General features: G+C 38.4%; 1 protein-coding gene across 1 annotated transcript in view; it reads left to right on the top strand.

Moving 5' to 3' along the window:
* The window catches only part of PALLD (palladin, cytoskeletal associated protein), a 578,399-nt gene that overhangs the window by 557,986 nt on the left and 772 nt on the right, over positions 1-19,641 (top strand). The window contains exons 15-19 of the mRNA XM_007952894.2: positions 4,087-4,181; positions 11,005-11,137; positions 14,557-14,764; positions 17,996-18,161; positions 18,706-18,839. Of these exons, the coding sequence (XP_007951085.1) occupies positions 4,087-4,181; positions 11,005-11,137; positions 14,557-14,764; positions 17,996-18,161; positions 18,706-18,839 (736 nt within the window). The remainder of the gene's footprint in view (positions 1-4,086; positions 4,182-11,004; positions 11,138-14,556; positions 14,765-17,995; positions 18,162-18,705; positions 18,840-19,641) is intronic.

The raw sequence follows: 19,641 nt of genomic DNA on the forward strand, positions 1-19,641 counted from the left end.
TGTCCTGGAGGAAGTGCAGCCAGAATGCTCCTTGGAAGCAAGAATGGCCAGACTTCGTCTCACCTATTTTGGTCATGTTGTAAGAAGGGACCATTCCCTAGAGAAGGATGTCATGCTTGGTAGGGTGGAGGGTCGACGAAAGAGGGGGAGGCCTTTAACGAGATGGATTGATATGGTGGCTGTGATGATGGGCTCAAGTATAGCAGGGATTTTGGGGCTGGCACGGGATTGGGCATTGTTTCATTCTGCTGTGCATGGGGTCGCTATGAGTCAGAAACGACTCGACGGCACTTAACAACAACAACAACACTTGGAAGTATTCAAACCATCCGTGCCATCAGAAAAGCTGTCAGTCCACAGTTCCCTTTGTCTCCTTAGTCACTGTTTTCCTTCAGGTTCTTCTACTAATTGGTGTTTAATTCACTTCTGTATCCTTCCTTTCAATGCTCAGGGCTCCAGGATTATCTTCTGTATCTGTGTCAACTGGTTTCTCTTTTCTTTGTTAAAGAGGGTCTGTGTAACTTGTTTGCCTATTCTGCCATCTTACTGGAAGTCCACTGAAGGTGTCTGGAGCTCATCTCAGCATTGAGAACACTGAGGAACAGGCGAGACAGTGGTTAAAAGAGATTAAAAAACGAGATAGGTGTATACTTCAAGTAAAGTTGACTTACTTGGAAATCTTTATTGGGGTCAGCTAAACTGTTGGGCCCCTTAAAAAGCATTTTATGCATCTTTAATGCATATATAATGTCTCAGACTTCTAGTAGCACTGTGTCAGCTATGATGAATTTAACAATGCTAATTTATGACAAGAGAGCTCTGGTGGCATAGTGCCTAAAGCATTTCATTGCTAATCAGAAGGCTGGCAGTTCAAACCTACCAACCACTCCTCAGAAGGAAGACTGGGCAATCTACTTCCATAGAAATACTGCCTCAGAAACCCAAGGAAGGATCAATGTGGGTCAGAATCAACTCAATGGCAGTGAGTTTGGTTTGTTTGGTGTTTTTAATTTATGACAAAGGAGCTCTGGTGATGCAGTGCTTAAGGAACTTGGCTGCTAACCAGAAGTTTCATGGTTCAGACCCACTAGCTGGTCTGGAAGTAAGATGTGGCAATCTACTTCCATAAAGATTTACTACCTCAGAAATCCAGTGGGGGTCGCTATGATTCGGAATCAACTCAATGGCTGAGTTTGGTTTTGAGTTAATTTATGACAGCAAGTACCATTTGATATTTTACAATACTTTCTTAAATTACATTACTTAATCTTTACAAAAGTTCTGCTTTTACCAGTGAAGAAACTGAGGTTTAGACAAATTCAGTGATTTACCCAATGTTTTAGGATTTTTTTTTTAAAAGCAAACTATATCTGCTTCCCCAAATTCAAGGTTAAAGTTTAAATTTAACTTACCTGATACTTTTTTCTAGCTACATAAAGGATTAGGTAATATTAACCTCCTTTGTGGATTTTCTGGGTTTCATAAAACAAGGAAGGATTACATACATTTTGTCATTTAAGCAGCAAGGCAGAGATAATAAGGAAACCATATTCCATATTAGTATAAAAGAAACTATTTATGTAAAACAAAGTATATACTTCCTTGTCCACAATCTCCAAAAAGAATTATGAATCTTATATGTTAATTTGTTGAAGCATCTACTACAATGCATAAACTGGGTAATTTATCATGGAGGTCTCCTAAGCAAGCCACAGCTAGATTTTCTATAGCAGGTGTACATTTAGAGAAGTTGTGTGTTAGCTGCTATTGAGTTGGCTTCAACTCATGGTGGCCCCATGTACAACAGAACAAAACGTTGTCTGCTTCTGTTCAATCTTCACAATGCTTGGTATGCTCAAGTCCATTTTTGTATATTTTGAGTGCCATTAGGGCTCATTTTCTAGTAGTATATAGGAGCTCTGGTACCATAGTGCCTAAGGCACTTGACTGCTAACCAGAAGGCTGGCAGTTCAAACCCACCAGCCACTCCTCGGAAGGAAGGTTGGGCAATCTACTTCCATAGTGATACTGCCTCGGAAACCCAAGGAGGGGTCGCTATGAGTCGGGTCCAACATGACGGCACATAACAACAACAACATATTGACAGTATTCTGTTGTGATCTATAGGGTTATTATCATTGGCTAATTTGGGAAGTAGACTTCCAGTCCTTTCTTCCTAGTCTGTCTTAGTCTAGAAACCAAAACAGTCAACCCTGTTGCCAATGAGTTGACTCTAACTCGTGAGGACCCCATATGTTACAGAGTAGAACTGCTCCATAGTCTTTCTTGGCTATGATCTTTATAGAAGCAGATCTCCAGAGTCTTAATCTAGAAGCTCTGCTGAAACGTATCCACCATGGGTGACCTGCTGGTATTTGAAATACTAGAGGTATCGCTTCCAGCATCATAACATGTAAGCTACCACAGAACAACAATTGACAGATGGGTGGTTGGTTTGATGAAATTAGTTTGTAGATTTAGAACTAGCTTAGGGAATGCCAAGTATATTACAAGAGTTTAGCATGAGAGAATTTGGTATCATGTTGCCTGAGCTTTAGATACAAATAATTTAATTTAGAAATAATTCCCACTCACAGTGTTATACTTTCTCTCTCCTTCGCAATTTTCAGTAGAGACAATGAGACAGACCTCAATAGCAAATACTGTGATTGCTAGAAAGAGTCACAAATCTAGTGGTATAAGACTAGTTGAGTTTGTTTCTTTACAACTACCTCTTTCTTTTTGGTAATTCCTATTTCCTACATTCCCATATATCTTTGCCTTTTCTGAGTGGTGATGGCCTAAAGAAGTCCAGGCTTTGGGAGATCTGGTTAGATTCCTGCTCTTCATTGAATCCCACTATGGATTTTTGTTTTGTTTGTTTTTTCCCAGTGTTCCTTTCACCAATACCCTCCCTTTCTTACCCTAGCCAGCACTCAGACAGCAGTTCTTCAAACCACATAGAGCATCCCTGCTTCTGTTACCTGCCTATTTTAGCAACTTTTGATGGAAATGGGAGCCAGTGGTAGAATTTTAGTATAAAAGCACAGGAAGACTGCTGGTCAATCTTCAGAATTCACTGAGTCTAATCACTAGTCATAAACCTGCTTCTCATTTTTCCTTTCTTGCTGTTCCTTTTTGGCCATGTCAGAATTGAGAAGTATATATGCTCATTCTCAGCAAACAAGAGAAGAGAAAGAAATTTATTTTGCTGTATGTCTTTAGTCATCTAATAACACTGAAGTAAAAACAATGAGAAAAGTCTGAAACAAAAAACCAAAGTAATGATAGGTGGCTTCTCTCTGTCCTCTGGGTTATGTAAGCATTACTTTTAATCAACCATATAGTAATATTTATCAATCTTTTGATGAAAAAGTTTTGAGATATAATATAGCTTTTTATTATATAGACCCTTATCATAAGACCCACATGTTTCAGATATTTAACTGCTTTTGATTTTTAAATCTCAAATATGTTGTTTTCATGAGAAAGCTATATGTTGTCACATAGTGAGGATGCTCTCCTTGTCTTCCCCATCCACATGTCTAACATGATGCCCATTATATCATGCTGGCATCTCTTTTAATATATAGTTTTTGGAAGGGATGCCACTAACATTTAAATATTACTGAAAAAGTCTGACATAATAAAACTAAAGTCTTCTAATTTTGATTTCAGAATTGGCCACAACCAATAGATACTTGACCATGAAAATGGAATCATCACAAGATAATGTCCCCCTGTTATAGATTACAAACTCAGTTTCATGTGTTAGGGAGCCCTTAGCAGATTACAATTAATTCAGTAAGGATCGCCATTTTAAGTATCACCCTAGTTAAACAGTAAAGCTTACTTAACAGTTCAGATAAAGAATTTCTCACTTGAGTTCATTAAATAAATTCAGAATTTTACAGAGGAGGTTAACTCAAGGAAAGTGTATTATGAAAGGGGTTGTTGTCAGTACTCACATGACACACTGCTTTGTTATGAAATAATGTATTAAAGAATATAGGACAATAGACAAGATAGTGTTTAATGGTTAGTAGTTTTGCATAGCAAATAATTTATTTTCCTAATGTTTGACAGGGCCGCGTCAGTTGTACTGGACGGCTAATGGTACAGGCTGTCAACCAAAGAGGCCGCAGTCCCCGTTCTCCCTCAGGCCATCCTCATGTCAGAAGGTACTTCATACGTTTCCTTCTCACAGGTGAAACTATAAAATCCAGCACTATTAGAATTGTAGTGTGACCACAAAAGTGAATGTAGTTTTAAGACTGAATATGAATACAAACTTGAAATGTGTGGCTCCTTGGTAATAATTCTCCTTCAGGATTCAGAAATGAGGATGAACAAATATTTGCTAATGTGTGCTAGGCCTGTTCAGATACATTATCATTAATTTGTTAAATGGGACACATTTTATATGTGAAGAAATCAAGACTCAGAATGTTTAAAGAGCACGTTAACATGAAAACCCTAGTAAAATGGTACACAGGTGTTCAAAACTAAATTTCTCTAACCAACAACTGTATGGGTTGACCATTATAAGCAATTGCCATTGGACTTCTTAAAATCAGCTGGTTTATTATTATTCCTTTTTAAATTAGTTTATTTCAAAAGAGTTTATTTTAGACCAAAACCTTAAGGCAAGATTTGCCATGTTTTAAATACACAAACAAATGTCTGGCAGCAATAGTGTGTGATTTCTATTCTTCGTAGCAATACAACATTTATTCAACGATGCTTATGGACTAATGGTAGGCAGGGACAGGGAGAGGATATTACTTCTTAGTAACATATATACACTTTTGAAAGAATATGGTAAGTCAAGTAGCCTGTCAATTTAGGGTCTTATGTACATATTTTCGAGACAGAGCACTCTCAAATACTGCTGGCTAGAAAGTACCAGGCCATAGATCCATACATTTTTGATGCAAAAATAAAGGGTGAACAAGAAACACTGAGTAAGCATCAAACCAGTGGTGTATCTATTGCCTCATGTGACTAGATCCATTGAACCATTTGTCTAACATTTGAAAGACACTTCTGGCACTTGACCATGTCCAAATTTAATTCTAACTTTACCATGGCAATATCTGTTCACAGGAAAGCCTGAATGTATGGCTGTAAACTCAACACATTTAGTCTCAAGTCCCACCAGTCATCTGTCAGTTTGTCATACTGTGGTGGCTTACTTGTTGCTGTGATGCTGGAAGCTATGCCACCAGTATATCAAATACCAGCAGGGTCACCCATGGTGAACAGGTTTCAGCAGAGCTTTTAGACTAAGGCAGACTAAAGAAAAAGGACATGGCTAGGTCCACTTTTAAAAAAATTGGCCACTGAAAACCTTATGAATAGCAAGGAAACACTGCTGACATGGTGCCAGAAGATGAGCCACTCAGGTTGGAAGGCATTCAAAATAAAACTGGGGTAGACCTGCCTCCTCAAAGTAGAGTTGGCTTTAATGACGTGGATGGAGTATGACTTCCAGGACCTTCTTTGCTGATGTGGCATGACTCCAAATGAGAAGAAACAGCTGCAAATATCCATTAGTAATCAGAATGTGGAATATACAAAGTATGAAATTAGGAAAAGTGGAAATTGTCAAAAATGAATTGGAATGCATAAAAATTGATATCCTAGGCATTAGTGAGCTGAAATGGACTGGTATTGGCCATTTGGAATCAGACAGTCATGGTCTACTATGTCAGGAATGACAAATTAAACAGGAATGACATCACATTCATCATCAAAAAGAACATTTTAAGATCTATTCTGAAGGATAATGCTGTCAGTGATAGGATAATAACAATACATTTACAAGGAAGATCAGTTATTATTACTATTATTCAAAGTTATACACCAACCACTAAAGATAAAGAAACTAAAGACTTTTGCCAAATTCTGCAGTCTAAAATTGACCAAACATGCAGTTAAGACATACTGATAATTACTGGTGATTGGAGTACAAAAGTTGGAAACAAGGAAGAAGCACCAATACTTGGAAAATATAGCCTTGGTGATAGAAATTATGCCAGAGATCACATGATAGAATTTTGCCAGACCAACAACTTACTGCAAATACCTTTTTTCAACTACGTAAATGGCAACTATACACATGGACCTCACCAGATGGAATACCCAGGAATCAAGTCAACTACATCTGTGGAAAGAGACCATAAAGAAGCTCAGTATCATCAGTCAGCACAAGGCCAGGGCCCAACTGCAGTAGACCATCAGTTGCTCATAAGCCAGTTGAAATTGAAGCTGAAGAAAATTAAAACAAGTCCACAAGAGACAAAATACAATCTTGAGTATATCCTACCTGAATTTAAAGACTATCTCAAGAATAGATTTAATGCATTGAACAGCAATGACCAAAGACCAAATGAGTTGTAGGATGGTATCAAGGATTTCACACACAAAGAAAGCAAATGGATATCAGAAGAGACTCTGAAACTTGCTCTTGAATGGAGAGTAGCTAAAGCAAATGGAAGAATTAATGAAGTAACAGAACTGAGCAGAAGATTTCAGAGGGCAGCTAGAGAAACAAAGTATTATAAAGAAATATGCAAAGACCTGGAGTTAGAAAATCAGAAGGGAAGAACATGTTCAGGATTTCTCAAGATGAAAGAACTGAAGAAATAATTCAAGGTTTGAGTTGCAATACTGAAGTATTCTACAGGCAATACATTGAACGATGCAGGAAGCATCAAAAGAAAATGGAAGGAATAAACAGGGTATTTCTGTACCAAAAAGAAGTGGTCTACACTTGACCATTTCAGGAGGTAGAATATAATCAAGAACTGATGGTATTGAACGAAGAAGTCTGCAATGTAGTAAATTACATAGTGTGGCTTTTCTAACCGTTAAGTCTTTGAAAACTCCATGGTGGAATTTGCCATGAGCAACTGAGTAGCTCCTGATTGTTATAGCACCTGGGGTATTTCTGTTGGAAGCAGCACAAAGTAATTTTCTGGGAAGTTCACTCACTCAGGTGTATAGAATTCTGATGTTGGGATTGGTTAGTTTGCCACTCTGCCAGGCTCAGAAGGAGCCCTCCTAGAGGCAGAAGAAATCTCTCACTGCTGGCTTAGGGACATGAGAGACACACATTGCTGAGAAAGAGACACACAATGCTGAAAAAGACACCAAGAGACAAGCACTGCTGTGAGAGAGACTGACGGCTGAGAAATGGCAGGCTAAGAGAGACTGAGTGTGTTCCTGAACTTGAATTGTAGCCTGGTGCTTCCCTAATAAACCCCATAATCTGTGAGTTCTGTGTGGCCACTGCAGTGAATTATCAAACCCAGCAGAGAGGTAGTGGGTGCTGAAAGAGGAACAGTTAGTGTCAGGGTTGGTGAAAGGGATGGAGGGAGGTGGTATGTCTGGCCTCACAGGAATAGGCCTTGGGCTACTGATGGTGATTCTGTCTTCCTCTTGTGGGGTTAGAGGAGATCAGGAAATGTGGCCTCCTTGCCCCTTTGGCAAAGTCCAAGCTGCACTAAAGGAATTAGTGAAAAACAAAGCTCCAGGAATTGGCAGAATGGTCATTGAGATATTCAGCAAATGGATACAGCACTGGAGTCACTCACTTGTTTATGCCAGGAAATTTGGAAGACAGCTACCTGGCCAACTGACTGGAAAAAAATCCTTATTTATGCCTATTCCAAAGAAAGATGATCCACAGAATGTAGAAATTATCAAACAACATCATAAATATCACACACAAGTAAAATTTTGCTGAAGATATTTTTAAAATGATTACAGCAGTATATTGACAAGGAATTGCCAGAAATTCAAGCTGAATTCAGAAGAGGGTGTGGAACAAAGGATATCATTGCTAATGTCAGATGGATCTTGGCTGAAAGCAAAGAACACCAGAAAGATGTTTACTTGTGTTTTATTGACTACACAAATGTATTTGACTGTATAGATCTGTGGTGCTTAAGTGTGTTAACTTGGCTGGGCCTGGCTGAGTGGCTGGGCAGCTGAATGTACTATTCCCCATGATGAGACTTGTAATAAACTTCATGGTGGAATCTACTGTGAGCAGCTGAGTAGCTGCCTTAGGGATGTGGTCAGCTTCCTATATAAGGAAAAGCCTTGGGGAACAGAAACTAGCTTATGGCATGATTGAACCCTGCATGTAGCCGAGTCGTTGTTCAGCAGCCTGCCATGCTCTGCTGATCCTGGGACTTTCAATGGACTTGAATCAATGGCCTGCCATGTTGTTTGGTAACATAGGGACTGTGTCATTTTATTTGTCAATCTTGGGCTTGTTAGCCTCAGCAGCCAGTAGCTGCCTGAGTGAAGAGATGCTTCTAGCTTCATTGGGCCAGGAGCAAGAGGCAGAGCTGAATTCCAAGGTTGAGAGGCTTTCACACAGCCCCTAGAGCCTGGCACCTTGAACTCAGACTTAAAGCCTCCAAACTGTAAGAGAATAAACTCCTGTTTGTTAAGGCCATTCCATTTGTGGTATATTCCTGTCAGAGTGGCACTAGGTAACCAGAACAAGATCATAACAAATTATGTTATGAATAACATTGTGAAGAATGGGAATTCCAGAACACTTACTTGTGCTCATGCAGAACCTGTACATAGACCAAGAGGCGGTTGTTCAAACAGAACAAGGGGACTGCTTGGTTTAAAACCAGGAAGGGTGTGTGTCAGGGTTGTATACTTTTACCTTACTTATTTTATGTGTATGCTAAGCAGATAATCCGGGAAGCTAGACTATATGAAGAAGAATGTGGCATCAGGATTGGAGGAAGACTCATTAACAGCCTACAATATGCAAATGTCACACACTTGTTGGCTGAAAGTGAAGAAGACTTGAAGCACTTACTAATGAAGATCAAAGACTACAGTTTTCAGTATGGATTACACCTCAGCATAAAACAAAAATCCTCACAACTGAACTAATAAGCAGCATCATTATACAAGGATAAAAGATTGAAGTTGTCAAGGATGTCATTTTACATGGATCCACAGTCAACACCATCGGAAGCAGTAGTCAATAAATAAAATGACATATTGCACTGGGCAATTCTGCAAAAGACCTCTTTAAAGTGTTAAAGAGCAAAGATGGCACTTTGAAGACTAAGGTGCACCTAACCCAAGCCAGGGTCTTTTCAAAGGCTTCATATGCATGTGAGAACTGGTCAACGAATAAAGAAGACCGTAGATGAACTGCTGCATTTGAATTTTGGTGTTAATGAAAAATATTGAATATACCATGGACTGCTAGAAGAACTAACAAAAATCTATCTCTGAGGAAGTTCAGCCCGAATGTTCCTTAGAAGCAAGAATGGCCAGATTTCGTCTCTTGTACATTGGTCATGTTGTCAGAAAGGACCAATCTCAGGAGAAGGATATCTTGCTTGGTAATGTAGAGGGTCAGCAAAAAAGGGGAAGACCCTCAATGAGATGGATTGACACAGTGGCACGGCAGCCATTGTGAGGATGGTGCAGAACCAGGCCATGTTTTGTTCCATGGTACCTGGGGTCGCTATTAGTCAAAACCAACCCGATGGCAACTGACAACAATATGAAGTACATTCTTTTGCATTATTCTCCTCTACTTTTTTTTGTAGATTTCAATACATTTAAACTTTTCTGTATGTCTGTGCTCATAAAAAAGCAATTTTATTAAAATTAGATTTGTAGTTGGCGAAGAGTAAACTATGTAAACAAGCTTATAATTATCAGCTTATTATACTAATCTTTCATTTGGTCCACTATTGCTAGTTAAGTGCTTTCTTTCAAACTAAAAATATTCCCTGAAGTCTTCTTAAAACCAAACAGTAGTTTGGCTTAACTGGTGAAAAATATCTGCCTTGTGTATTATGCTCTGTTAAGAACTATCTATGTGGGATCAAATTGACAACAGCAACTCCAAAGATTAGATAGAAACCTTAGGGGGCGGTGAGTTTTTGTTAATGGGGGAGGAACAACTCAAGAAAGTGGGGTGAGAATGGTTTAGCAGTCCATGGTACTTTCAGCATTTTTCGCCAACTTTTCGTATAGCTTTAAAAATATTTATTTAGGAAAAAATTGTTTTACCTATGGAAAACATAAATATCCCATTTTATCCTCTATTTTCCCATTTCCCCTTCTATGATTTAGACTAGCTTTAAAAACTAGGATAGCAGAGTTGTTTTAAAATCTGCAATTAGTAGACTATTAAATTTATAAGCTAAATAAAATAAGCATTTGCTTTTCTAATTTATTTATGCATTTCAATAAACCTTAAAGGAAATTTCCTTCAGATAAGGAAATTATATTATTATCTATTTATCTTAAGAAAAAGAGCCCTGGTGGCACAGGGGTTAAAGTATTCAGCTGCTAACCGAAATGTCAGTGGTTTGAACCCACCAGCTGCTCCATAGTAGGAAGATGTGGCAGCCTCCTTCTGTAAAGATTACAGCCTTGGAAACCCTATGGGGCAGTTCTCTGTCCTACAGGGTTGCTATGAGTTGGAACTGACTTGATGGCCAAAAACAAAAACCCACTGCCACCAAGTATATTCCAACTCGTAGTGACCCTATTGGACAGTATAGAACTGTCCCGTACGGTTTCCAAGGCCGAAATTCTTTAAAGAAGCAGACTGCCTCATCTTTTTGCCCCAGAGTGGATGGTAGGTTCAAACCACTAGCCTTTTTGGTTAGCAGCTGAATGTCTTAACCACCACAAGAGCTCCTCAACTTGAAAGCAGTGGGTATTTATTGTAAGAAAACCCACTAGCACACTGCCATCAAGTCAGTCCTGACTCCCAGCAACCCCCATCAGGTTTCCAAGGCTATAAATCTTTATGGGTGTAAATTGCCTCACCTTCCTCCCGTGGAGCAGCTGGTAGGTTTGAGCCACCTACCTTTTGGTTAGCAGCCCGATTCCTTAACTGCAGTGCCACCAGAGCTACTTATTGTAAGAAAAGAGATGACTAAAAGCCTGCCAGTAACTTATTTATCAATCTTCCCTATCTTCCTATCTTGTTTTAAGGCCTCGTTCCAGATCAAGAGATAGTGGAGATGAAAATGAGCCCATTCAGGAGCGATTCTTCAGACCTCACTTCGTACAGGCTCCTGGAGATCTGACTGTTCAAGAAGGAAAACTCTGCAGAATGGATTGCAAAGTAAGAATTTGTTTTTGTCTGCTAGTCTGTCACCTCACTTCTCCCTTCATTGCCATTTCTCTACAGTTTCTTTTGGAGAAATCATACAAAGCATTAACTCACTGCCGTGGAGTCGGATCCGACTCATAGCAACTCCTCCTTGGGTTTCCGAGGCAGTATCACTACGTAAGTAGATTGTCCAACCTTCCTTCCACAGAGTGGCTGGTGGGTTTGAACAGCCAGCCTTTTGGTTAGCAGTCAAATGCCTTAGACACTACCCCACGAGAGCTTCCAATACAAAGCATACAGCTTTAAAATGGCACGCAGCTAAATAGAACAACAAAAAAAAAGCTATATTGGATGTGTATATGCTTTTTTCCATCACTTTTTTCCTTTCATGCTTTTATTACATGTGTTCTTTTCTGAGAACCCTATATACCATACTCCAGAATGCTACTGGGATATTTATGTTTTCCATCTTGTTGAAGTCATAAATTTGATGAATCTGCATCTGTCCTAGTTATTAATTACTTGTTCTTTTCTCATATAAATTGTATCTTCACTTTTATTCCTTCCATTTTCTATTTCTGAGAAAAGTTACAGTGACACTCTTCTTTCACATGTTCACAGCAGGGCTTTGACCCTGTTGTTTTACACATATTACCCAGGGCCCCAGGGTAGACATGCTTCCTTAGATGTGTGAACTCTGAAATTGCATAGAAAATTACAGATGTGATATAGCTTTCATCAGTTACTCAAAAGGGCTCAAGGCCAAAGATAAGAACCACTTCTTGGAAGCTTTATTATTATTATTATTTGTTTTGTTTTGTGCCCCACTATTTAATGAGTTTGGGAGTCACTGGTAGTGTAGTACCTCTGGCATTTGACTGCTAACCAGAAGGCTGGCGGTTCAAATCTACCAGCCACTCCTTGGAAGGAAGGTTGGACAATCTACTTCTGTAGTGATACTGCCTCAGACACCCAAGGAGGGGTCACTATGAGTCAGGTCTGACTCGACAGCACATAACAACAACAAAGATATTTAATGAGTTTAAGTTTAAAGACTCGTAAATATGGATAAAGTTTTTAAAAATTATTTGGGCTCCCTCTGCTGGTGTTCCCTGGGTCTTGCAGAACACTGATGTAAGTGACTCTGTGTTAGGTGAAAATACAGAGGATTTGGGCATATTTGTTTTTTAAGCATGTAAGTCTGGGCTTTTGAATTAAGTAGAAACATAAACATTGGTAATCTTAACAAAAATATTTTCTTTTCCATCGTTGTTCTTTTTATGGTGTAAATATACAAATTAAGTTTCAGTGTGTGTATATTTATATCTGAAGGTATTCACTTCATTTTCAGAGTATAATTAAGCATTCATACAGATCAACTATAAAATCACATTTTGAGATGTCTTGGGAAATCCATTTAAATAACTTATTGGGTGATACCAAGGGGTTATTGTTAATTTTATGTACAAAAATGGTATTGCGTTTATATAAGAAAGATATTTTTTAGAAGTACATACAGAGCTATATAGAGTCAAAATTACATGGAGTCTGGAATTGGATTTTTTTTTTTCCAAATATAAAAAAAAATGACAAAATAGTCCATTTGGATGATGAGTATATGGACAGTCACTGTACTATTCTATTTTTGATCATGTTTTAAAAAGAAATCAAGTATTGTATTTTACTGCACAGTGACAATCCTGGCCTTGAAATACTTACCTTTAAAAGAATATTGGAAACAAGCAACATCTCTGCTTGCTAATTTGTGATCGGACCTAGATAAGTAAAATGTGGAAAACCTTCACCTACAAACAGATAGAGTGTAAACCTACCCTAAGAAAAAAAGGTTGTCAGTGTATTTAAGTTTTGAGAGAAAAAAAACAATCTTGAAAATAAGCCAAATATTACAGCAACATCTTGCTTTTCCCCAAGAGTTAGGGAACTCATATTTCATCTTTTTTTAAAAAAAAACCCTTTGGAATATTTCTAGAAACTGACTACCTTTAATTTGGTGCTGATTCTTCCTGTAGACTAACAAGAATGTTCGTCCCCCTCCCCGACTCTATTCCCATGTCAGCAGAGAACACAGATCTATTCAAATTATGACCTTCTAATGCCCTTCAGCTCCTGAGATCCTACTTTCTTTAGTAAGGCTGGGGAATTAAAAAGAGATATCAAAAAAAAAAAAAAAAAAAAACCCTGCTGTCGAGTCACACCCGACTCAGCAACCCCTCCTTGGGTTTCCGAGGCAGTATCACTATGGAAGTAGGATTGCCCAACCTTCCTTCTGAGGAGTGGCTGGTGGGTTTGAACCACCAACCTTCTGGTTAGCAGTCAAATGCCTTAGGCACTGTGCCACCAGAGCTCCCAAAAGGGGTATAAGGATAGGGAATTTTTCCTTTGCTTTAATAGGAACAACTGTGTCCACCGTAATAGGTAGTGTGTATGTGAATAGGGTAGTGTGAGTGTGCAGAGTGCTTTGGGCATTTCCCCTACTAAGCATGCAGTGGCCTCAGTCAGTAGATGGCTCTGTTTGTCTAGATCTATCCTAGTAAGGTGGCAACACACAATCCTACTTTATTTCCAAACTTGGGAAAGGCCTGGAGCATGACCACAATAGTATCTCCTCTATACCACCTCCAACAACCATCACAGGTAAAGTAGTGTTCATGGAAAACTGGGGGAGAACAGGAAGACGGATGAAGAACATGGAGTCTGACCCCTCTCCTAAGCCAGGCGTACTTTTTCCCGTTCAGAATCCAAAGCAAAACCATGAAGAGCTGACAGATGGCAACCACCACTACCCTTCACAGCACAAAGTGTTATTAGCAATTAAATGTGCTTTTATCTGATCTCTGGTCAACACAACTGGCATGGTCTCCAGATTTTATGATGTTTCCATTGTGATGCTAATTTATTGAGATGGCTTTCTGGGAAATTGCAAATTGTTCATGCTACTCAGTTTCAATGATTATAAAATGATAATAATAGCTCTATGTGCTGAGTCTCCGAAGCTATGGCAACTCCTTGATGACAAGCTTTATAATATATAAATGCCAAGTGAGTATTTGTTATTGTTGTTATGGTTGGACAGCTTTTTTCCAAAGCACTTAGAACCCTGTGCTGACATCATCCTGGTTTTTACAGCCTTAGGTGATATAAGATGAGGACAGACTTTATATATATATATATATATATATATATCCCCATTGCACTTGCCTCTAAGTTGCTTTATGAGCAATGTTTAGTTGTGAGCCTGTAAGTGTGTAGGAAGCAATTGAAAAGTTTTAAGCAAAAGAATAACATGAGCTAATACCAAAAGCCATCTCCTGTACTACTGAAGGAAGAATGTCTGCTGTTTTCTTAGCTATTAATGATTTCACACTTTGTTAATAGTAAAGAAATTTATACACATTTCTATTCTGATTTAGGTCAGTGGGTTACCAACCCCAGATCTAAGCTGGCAGCTAGATGGAAAGCCCGTGCGCCCCGACAGTGCTCACAAAATGCTTGTGCGTGAGAATGGGGTGCACTCTCTGATCATAGAGCCAGTCACCTCACGAGATGCCGGCATCTACACTTGTATAGCCACCAACCGAGCAGGACAGAATTCATTCAGCCTGGAGCTTGTGGTTGCAGGTAGGCACCTCTACAAATCTTTTCTTTGTCCAAAATTGAACATCAGATTTAGAAATGCAAAATAATACTACATTATTCAAACTATAAAAATCAAATTGCTGAAAAAATAGATTGAATCATCAAAATGGCCGATTAGAACATGTTATAAGGCTTTAGCAATTAAGTGCTCAGCTGCTAACTGAAAGATCAGTGCTTGGAATCCAGCCAGTGGCTCCACGAGAGGAAGACCTGGAGATGTGCTGCTATAAAGATTACAGCCCGGAAAGTCCTATTAGGCAGTTGTACTTTGTCATATAGTGGCACCTAACAACTCACCTAACAACTCAGTGGCACCTAACAACAATAATAACATAAGGCTTTAGCAAGTCAGAAACGTTAATTTTTCTTACTTCAGTATAGCCATTCTTACTTATCTTTCTTTTCTCCCATTAACCAGACCAAGAAAGAGAAGAATATTAGCAGCTTTCCTGGTCATTCAGTTCATCACGTGTGCAGTGATTCCCTAATGTCATGTAGAGAAAGAACAACAGTAGTGGGCTTTGAGAACCAAACTTCATGCATAAGAATGTGTGCATACATATATACACATATATCCCTAGGCTTAAAGTGATGTAATGTGCAGCGATTTCAAAATTCAAAAATTTTAAATATGACCATCTACTCTCAATGTCACTTAAATTCAGATTTGCTTTTTAATTGATTATACTGTAGATTAATTCTATTAAAGCGTCTGTTTGAAGTCTTGCCCTTTGATATGTCTAAAATAAAAATATATTTATGGAAAAGTTTATACCATCTTTAAAAGTTGGACATAAGTAAAGATTCTGCTATCTGTTCTCTTTAAAAGAAAGAAGGAAAAAAAACATGTAATGTAGTCCAAGAATCTTATCTTTATGAATTGTTGTTGTTGTTGTTGTTATTGTTGTTATGTGCTGTCCAGTCAGCCCGACTCATAGCGACCCCTCCTTGGGTTTCCGAGGCAGTATCACTATGGACGTAGATTGCCCCACCTTCCTTCCGAGGAGTGGCTGGTGGGTTTAAACCGCCAGCATTCTGGTTAGCAGTCAAGTGCCTTAGGCACTATGCTACCAGAGTTGCTATCTTTATGAATTAGATAACTATATATACATTTATAGGAGCTCCGGTAGCGTAGTGCCTAAAGCACTTAACTGCTAACCAGAAGGCTGGCAGTTCAAACCCATCAGCCACTCCTTGGAAGGAAGATGGGGCAATCTACTTCCGTAGGGATACCGCCTAGGAAACCCAAGGAGGGGTCACTATGAGTCGGGTCCAACTCGACAGCACATGACAACAACATACATATTTATATATATAATATACATATTATTTCTCGTACTTCGGTTTATAAATATTTCATATATATTTTCTCAGTTGGTATTCACAACAATCCTATGAAGTAATCAGAGCAAATCTTTTTCCAGGATCTCATTTAGTAAGTGAGGACAGACTCAAAATAATGTTGACTCCTAGAGCTCTTCCAAGCACACTGTGAGCCACTGAGGTCTTTCAAGAAAGAGTAGCAGTGAGAATAAAGCCTAGAGGGCCTCACTAAAATCCTACGTAATGATTCTCATAATAGCACCAAGATGTTTTTCAAAGAGAAACATGGTAAAGTATATGGGCTATGGTATTACATGCTAGCCATGCTTTGAAAATTTTTGTGAAGTACTCATTTTTCACACTGGAATAGATTTCATTCATTCCTCTAACAATTTCTGCTCAAACTAAAAATGTTCATTTTTCTCCTATTAAATGTGCCTTGATCATGCCCGTCCTTCAGGACTGAGAATTGAGAGTGCAAGGTGAGGCAGGCACCTTGGTATGCCTCAGGTAGCACTTTAATGGTAGCTGGAAGTGAGGTCTTTGGCATCCGATCTCATACCAGCATGAACATGGCCAATCTCGTCCAAATTCCAACTCTCATTTATTTTAGTCACTGTGTGTCCTTCAGCAAACATAGAACATCACTGCATCTCAACTTCCCCATATGTAAGATGAGCATCATAGGATCTCACAGGAATTTCATAAGGATTACATAGTAATGTAAGGATTACATAGAGATTTATATGAAACTCTACATAACCAGTACCCTGCACAGCAGTGCTCCAAAATGGTAGATGTGTTATTCTTACTGGCAACAAGGCTTATTCTCTACATTTTATATTCTTTTCTTAACTGGGACCCAGAAAGAATACTGAGCTTTTATCCCCAAAACCAACCCTAGATCAGGGAATAATATAAAGGCCAATGAAAATAGAACCTTCTGTATAATATAAAGTCTCAGGGAGTTTCAAGCAACTGAAAATTTCAGGAGGAAATTTTATCCTCTTCACCCGGTTCTTCTCTGTTTTGCTTTGATATATTTGTCACTACCAGTGAGAGATTAGTGGTAGAGGGAAACGTACTTCCTCAAATTCATTGTTGGTACCACAGAAGAAAATTATTAAACCTTATTCTTTCCATAAAATTGTTTCTACTACTGATCCAAGAAAACAATTTCCCCATTGAGAAGTAATATTCATGGTGTTATTAACAATAATAAATAATAAACATTATTATAATAAAGTTGTCTTTTAATGGCTAGACAATAATAAGTTGTCTTTTTTTATAGCTTCCTGCAAAGAATACAAATTGGAGCGTAACTTATAGGATGTACATTTTTAGCTTTATAGGTAACTGTATAAGGCTGTCAAATTTAGATAAAGATGCTTCCTGTTTACTTCCCCTCCTTTAAATCCTTAATCCAGGAATTAGAGATCTTCAGAATTATCAAAACAAACTTTTTAGATATTGATGAGAGCGTCTAAGTGAATCAGATTTCTAGAAATACTTGCCCTTTGCAACATCACTAGGTGGCAGTGGTTGGTAAAGACTGAGTGCACAGTAATGTAATTAGCAACGAAGCCATCACAGATGCCAGTGAGCACTGAGGAGTCTCATGCAACCTGTCAGACAGTCATTTTGTGGAGCAGATGGTCAGTGGGTTGTGTGGGCCTATTAGACCTGAATTAATTGATGGAATAAATGAGTGGAATGAAAGATATGAACCTTTGCTTAGTAAAAGAATAATTTGAAGAGTGGACTATCATCTCACCACCTCAAGTCAAGATGGTAATAAAAACTAAAAGCTGTATTCAAACAAGATTCAGAAAGCTTTCTACTGCTCCTTTTGTATACCACTGATAGATAATTCATCTCATTTTCCCTCAGCTAAAGAAGCACACAAACCCCCTGTGTTTATCGAGAAGCTGCAAAACACAGGAGTTGCTGATGGGTACCCAGTGAGGCTGGAATGCCGTGTTTCAGGAGTGCCACCACCTCAGATATTTTGGAAGAAAGAAAATGAGTCACTCACTCACAGCACTGACAGAGTGAGGTGAGACGACACAATGATTTCACCTAATCCCGAACTGCCCACTCCTAATGATGTATCAAAAAGATAACATACATAGCAAGCAAATCTGTGTATGTGAAAGTCATGATATTCATGTTAAAAACAAACCATCCATTACCCTAACGTATGATTTACTGAGAAACACAAGCTTTGACAAGCACATTCTGACTTAATGTAATGGTGGTTGGTTGGGGTTTTGTTGTTGTTGTTTTTTAAGTATTTATCTTTGTATCTAAGGAAAAGTTGAATTCAGTTGTTTCCATGATGATAGAAAAACCATTCAGTGGTTTTTATAAAGGCAGATCCTTGACTAGAAATTAAGTGCGTAGATTTATTCAACCTCTTGACATCTGTTCTTCTCTCCCATTAACATTAATGGGGCTAGCAGCCTCTCTAGAATAAGTATGAACCTATTATCTGCTACTTGCACAATTCGGTTTCTAATGATCTAATTAAAAATGATGCTTCATGTCCAGAGCCACTTTTTAAAAATTTAGAACCCTAATGACTTTATCCTTTTCTCTAGCATGCATCAGGATAATCATGGCTACATCTGCCTGCTCATTCAGGGAGCCACAAAAGAAGACGCTGGGTGGTATACTGTGTCAGCCAAGAATGAAGCTGGGATTGTGTCCTGTACTGCCAGGCTAGATGTTTACAGTGAGTGCCACTTCACTTCAGCTCCGTGCCTTTATTCACTGAATTGTATACAAAAAAAAAAAAAAGAAAGAAAGAAAGAAAAAAGACATATGGGCAGCAAATCATGTTGCTCTTGTATAATCTTTTAAGTAACTGTAGTGTTTTATTTGCTAAAAGTTTCATATTGCTCTCTCTCTTTCTATTTATAGTTTCTCAACACTAATAGTGAACCACACCAGGAGAACAAATACCCAAGTATCCTCAGGAATTTTGAATTATTAGCAAACTATGCATGTTGATTTCTCTTACTTTGGCTAGTCAGTTGTGGCTTCCTTACTCAAGCATCCTTAGGAGTTAACAGTAGGCAAAGGCATAACCATTTGTTTTTCACATTTTCTTGTTTCTGTGTTCTGCAAATGACTGCCTTTTAACCTTTCTTCTTATATTATAATCCTATCACAGTGTCCTAATGCACTCGAAATGTGTGTACTGTGATGCTAGAATGCATACTTTTGTGGCTTAGTGCTTTTGTCATCAGTATATCTTAAGCAGTTTAGCAGGTTTGTGTCTGTGTATGTGTATTTATGTACATGTATCCTAAATTTAAAGAAAACTGCTCCTATTGAATTTACAAACTAAGACAATAGCCCTTTGCAAACCATAGACATAAAAAAGAAAACAAAACTAGAAAAAATAAAAGCTAATTTCAAATTTTATATCTTCATGAGTAAGAAATACTTCTGTGAGGGTTTTCAAGAAATGAGTGACCTCAGCCTTTCCTTACTGCCTAATTCCTTTCACTTGGTTAGTGTTAAAACAACTA

Source organism: Orycteropus afer, unplaced genomic scaffold, assembly GCF_000298275.1.
Source record: "Orycteropus afer afer isolate SDZICR_OR568_19922 unplaced genomic scaffold, OryAfe1.0 scaffold00364, whole genome shotgun sequence".
NCBI lineage: Eukaryota > Metazoa > Chordata > Mammalia > Tubulidentata > Orycteropodidae > Orycteropus > Orycteropus afer.